This window comes from Penaeus chinensis, chromosome 19 (assembly GCF_019202785.1).
Source record: "Penaeus chinensis breed Huanghai No. 1 chromosome 19, ASM1920278v2, whole genome shotgun sequence".
Lineage (NCBI taxonomy): Eukaryota > Metazoa > Arthropoda > Malacostraca > Decapoda > Penaeidae > Penaeus > Penaeus chinensis.
Genome location: NC_061837.1, coordinates 17,428,496 through 17,433,495, shown reverse-complemented (window position 1 = coordinate 17,433,495; position 5,000 = coordinate 17,428,496). Strand labels below are relative to the sequence as shown.

At 35.2% G+C, this 5,000-nt stretch overlaps 1 protein-coding gene across 1 annotated transcript in view; it reads right to left on the bottom strand.

Moving 5' to 3' along the window:
* Positions 1-5,000, bottom strand: part of LOC125035390 — a 27,129-nt gene that overhangs the window by 6,920 nt on the left and 15,209 nt on the right. Inside the window, exons 13-15 of the mRNA XM_047627757.1 lie at positions 1,499-1,609; positions 1,191-1,274; positions 601-706 (exon numbers count right to left, since the gene is read on the bottom strand). Of these exons, the coding sequence (XP_047483713.1) occupies positions 601-706; positions 1,191-1,274; positions 1,499-1,609 (301 nt within the window). The remainder of the gene's footprint in view (positions 1-600; positions 707-1,190; positions 1,275-1,498; positions 1,610-5,000) is intronic.

Below are 5,000 nucleotides of genomic sequence, written 5' to 3'. Positions count from 1 at the left end.
CTCTCTCTCTCTCTCTCTCTCTCTCTCTCTCTCTCTCTCTCTCTCTCTCTCTCTCTCTCTCTCTCTCTCTTTATCTATCTATCTATCTATCTATCTATCTATCTCTTTCTCTCTCTCTTTTCTCTATCTCTCTCTCCTGTTTTCTCTCTTTTTTTTCTCTCTCTTTTTTCTTCTCTCTCTCTTTTTCGTCTCCCTCTCTCTCTCTCTCTCTCTCTCTCTCTCTCTCTCTCTCTCTCTCTCTCTCTCTCTCTCTCTCTCTCTCTCTCTCTCTCTTTCTCTCTCTCTCTCTTTCTCTCAATCACTCTCTCTCTCTCCCTCTCTGTCTCTCTCTCTCTCTCCCCTCTCTCTCTCTCTCTCTCTCTCTCTCTCTCTCTCTCTCTCTCTCTCTCTCTCTCTCTCTCTCCCTCTCTCTCTCTCTCTCTCTCTCTCTCTCTTCCTTACTCTCTCTCTCTCTCTCTCTCTCTCTCTCTCTCTCTCTCTCTCTCTCTCTCTCTCTCTCTCCTCTCTCTCTCTCTCTCTCTCTCTCTCTCTCTCTCTCTCTCTCTTTCTCTTTTTCTCTACCATAACAATTATTCAAAAAGTGGCTTATTATCCTTATACCTCCAACTCTATCGTCAACAAAATTAACAATGATGGGCGCAGACTCTCCAATCTTGACCTCGGCCGAAATTGTTAACTCCTCGAGGTAGCCTTTCGGGTGCGTAACCTGGAAGGGTGGACTGTTGGTAATCAAAATGTGCTATAGAGGTATCTTGTTTATTAGTTTTTTTTTTCTGTTTATTATTTGTTCGTTTATTTGTAGTTCGAAGTAGGTTTTAGTGTGGCTGATCATAGATTTTTGTATAATTTGAGAACTCGAGCGACGAAAGTCGAAAAAGTTAGTTTTACCTTAGTCAAAATTTGGTGCACGGATCCAAAATCGTAACTAACTTTCTTTAATATGATATTCTTTGCTGACAAATCTAAATACAATCAAATAACCCCAAAACCACTCCATACTTGCAGCAGAGTTCGTGAAACGGACTAAAAGAAATACTTTAAACACAAAAAAGTATAGTTACATCTCTACCCAATGGGCTTCACCAATAAAGTCAAACCATTTAGAAAATCAAGACTAAAGAAAAAGTCTAAAGCAGGTCTTCGTGTAAGTTACTATAGCCTAGCCACTCAGACCAGTCTCTCTAACGTACCTCGCAGAAAAGCATAAGACCGGCACTTTCTGGAATGTTTGCCCTGACGCCTCTGTCTTCCGATGACCACAGATCTACGTAAACCTGTTAAAAAGAATTAAAGGTATTTGAAAACACTTGTTATGAGCAATCCAATCGGCCAATCGTCTACTATCAATCAGCGGATAAAATTCGACGCACTCTAAGTACCATAAGTACGAAAGAATACATGTTACCAGTAAGTCTCTCGTTTGATAATCCTAAAACTACACGAAAGACACTTTACAGAGCCAGTCATTACCACAACACATAACCACACAACACCTTACCATTGAGTCGGTGACTTGTGTTTCTACCGTGCTCCAAGTCATGGTTGCATTATGGACTCCGTTCGATCCCGACATTAACTTGTACTGGTAGACGGTTTCGAACCCCGCAACCTGAATCACGTAACGGGGTATTCATTAACATATGTCTGCTATTTGTATACAAATTCATTAGCCTTTCCATCTATCGACCTGTCTGTATCACTGTCCGTCCATGTGTTTATTTGTCTGTACATTTATTTATATAGTAGTTTGTGATCTATTTATGTCTATATCGGATCTATCTATCTACCTATTTATCTGTCTGTCTAATCTCTCTCTCTCTCTCTCTCTCTCTCTCTCTCTCTCTCTCTCTCTCAATTTATCCATCTCTGTTTATCTGTTTACCTACCCATCTATCTATCTATCTATCTATCTATCTATCTATCTATCTATCTATCTATCTATCTATCTATCCATCCATCCATCTTTCTATCTATATGTCTGTCTGTCTGTCTGTCTGTCTATCTACTTATCTACCTATTTAACCTATTTATAAATCCTTCTATCTATCTATCTTTCTATCTATCGATCTATCTATCTTTCTGTATGTCTATCTATTTATCTATTTATCTATTTATCTATCTATCTATCTATCTATCTATCTAACTGTCTGTTTGTCTCTCTATCTTTTTACTTATCTACCTATTCAACTATCTACTTATATATCCATCATTCTATCTATCTATCTGTCTGTCTGTATGTTTGTCTGTCTGTATATCTATCTACACATACATGCATGTGTGCATAGATGTGCATGTGTATTTGTGTGTGTATGTGTATACATATGTGTGTGTGTGTGTGTGTGTGTGTGTGTGTGTGTGTGTGTATGTGTGTGTGTGTGTGTGTGTGTATGCGCGCGCGCGCGTCTATATGTACAGTATATTTGTGCGTGTGTTTGTATTTACGTGAATTTGAAATAGATAGACATGGAGAAACTATGTTCATACATAATGAAAAAAAAAAAAACTAAACACCAAATAATCTTGACAAAGAAGACGAAGAAGAAAAGAAGAAGAAGAAGAAGAAGAAGAAGAAGAAGAAGAAGAAGAAGAAGAAGAAGAAGAAGAAGGAGAAGAAGAAGAAGAAGAAGAAGAAAAGAAGAAGAAGAAAAGAAGAAGAAGAAGAAGAAGAAGAAGAAGAAGAAAGAAGAAGAAGAAGAAGAAGAAGAAGAAGAAGAAGAAGAAGAAGAAGAAGAAGAAGAAAAGAAGAAGAAGAAAAGAAGAAGAAGAAGAAGAAAAGAAGAAGAAGAAGAAGAAGAAGAAGAAGAAGAAGAAGAAGAAGAAGAAGAAGAAGAAGAAAGAAGAAGAAGAAAAGAAGAAGAAGAAGAAGAAGAAGAAGAAGAAGAAGAAGAAGAAGAAGAAGAAGAAGAAGAAGAAGAAAAGAAGAAGAAGAAGAAGAAGAAGAAGAAGAAGAAGAAGAAGAAGAAGAAGAAGAAGAAGAAGAAGAAGAAGAAGAAGAAGAAGAAGAAGAAGAAGAAGAAGAAGAAGAAGAAGAAGAAGAAGAAGAAGAAGAAGAAGAAGAAGAAGAAGAAGAAGAAGAAGAAAAGAAGAAGAAGAAAAGAAGAAGAAGAAGAAGAAGAAGAAAAGAAGAAGAAGAAGAAGAAAAGAAGAAGAAGAAGAAGAAGAAGAAAAGAAGAAGAAGAAGAAGAAGAAGAAGAAGAAGAAGAAAAGAAGAAGAAGAAGAAAAGAAGAAGAAGAAAAGAAGAAGAAGAAGAAGAAGAAGAAGAAGAAGAAGAAGAAGAAGAAAAGAAGAAGAAGAAAAGAAGAAGAAGAAGAAGAAGAAGAAAAGAAGAAGAAGAAAAGAAGAAGAAGAAGAAGAAGAAAAGGAAGAAGAAGAAAAGAAGAAGAAGAAAAGAAGAAGAAGAAGAAGAAGAAGAAGAAGAAAAGAAGAAGAAGAAGAAGAAGAAGAAGAAGAAGAAGAAGAAGAAGAAGAAGAAGAAGAAGAAGAAGAAGAAGAAGAAGAAGAAGAAAAGAAGAAAAGAAGAAGAAGAAGAAGAAGAAGAAGAAGAAGAAGAAGAAGAAGAAGAAAAGAAGAAGAAGAAGAAGAAGAAGAAGAAGAAGAAGAAGAAGAAGAAGAAGAAGAAGAAGAAGAAGAAAAGAAGAAGAAGAAGAAGAAGAAGAAGAAGAAGAAGAAGAAGAAGAAGAAGAAGAAAGAAGAAGAAGAAGAAAAGAAGAAGAAGAAAAGAAGAAGAAGAAGAAGAAGAAGAAGAAGAAAAGAAGAAGAAGAAGAAGAAGAAGAAGAAGAAGAAGAAGAAGAAGAAGAAGAAGAAGAAGAAGAAGAAGAAGAAGAAGAAGAAGAAGAAGAAGAAGAAGAAGAAGAAGAAGAAGAAGAAGAAGAAGAAGAAGAAGAAAAGAAGAAGAAGAAGAAGAAGAAGAAGAAGAAGAAGAAGAAGAAAAGAAGAAGAAGAAGAAGAAGAAGAAGAAGAAGAAGAAGAAGAAGAAGAAGAAGAAGAAGAAGAAGAAGAAGAAGAAGAAGAAGAAGAAGAAGAAGAAGAAGAAGAAGAAGAAGAAGAAGAAGAAGAAGAAGAAGAAGAAGAAGAAGAAGAAGAAGAAGAAGAAGAAGAAGAAGAAGAAGAAGAAGAAGAAGAAGAAGAAGAAGAAGAAGAAGAAGAAGAAGAAGAAGAAGAAGAAGAAGAAGAAGAAGAAAAGAAGAAGAAGAAGAAGAAGAAGAAGAAGAAGAAGAAGAAGAAGAAGAAGAAGAAGAAGAAGAAGAAGAAGAAGAAGAAAAGAAGAAGAAGAAAAGAAGAAGAAGAAGAAGAAGAAGAAGAAGAAGAAGAAGAAGAAGAAGAAGAAGAAGAAGAAGAAGAAAAGAAGAAGAAGAAAAGAAGAAGAAGAAGAAGAAGAAGAAGAAAAGAAGAAGAAGAAGAAGAAGAAGAAGAAGAAGAAGAAAGAAGAAGAAGAAGAAGAAGAAGAAGAAGAAGAAGAAGAAGAAGAAGAAAAGAAGAAGAAGAAAAGAAGAAGAAGAAGAAGAAGAAGAAAAGAAGAAGAAGAAGAAGAAGAAAAAGGAAGAAGAAGAAAAGAAGAAGAAGAAAAGAAGAAGAAAAGAAGAAGAAGAAGAAGAAGAAGAAAAGAAGAAGAAGAAAAGAAGAAGAAGAAGAAGAAGAAGAAAAGAAGAAGAAGAAGAAGAAGAAGAAGAAGAAGAAGAAGAAGAAGAAGAAGAAGAAGAAGAAGAAGAAGAAGAAAAGAAGAAGAAGAAGAAGAAGAAGAAGAAGAAGAAGAAGAAGAAGAAGAAGAAGAAAAGAAGAAGAAGAAGAAGAAGAAGAAGAAGAAGAAGAAGAAGAAGAAGAAGAAGAAGAAGAAGAAGAAAAGGAAGAAGAAGAAAAGAAGAAGAAGAAAAGAAGAAGAAAAGAAGAAGAAGAAGAAGAAGAAGAAAGAAGAAGAAGAAGAAGAAGAAGAAAAGAAGAAGAAGAAGAAGAAGAAGAAGAAGAAGAAGAAGAAGAAGAAGAAGAAGAAGAAGAAGAAGA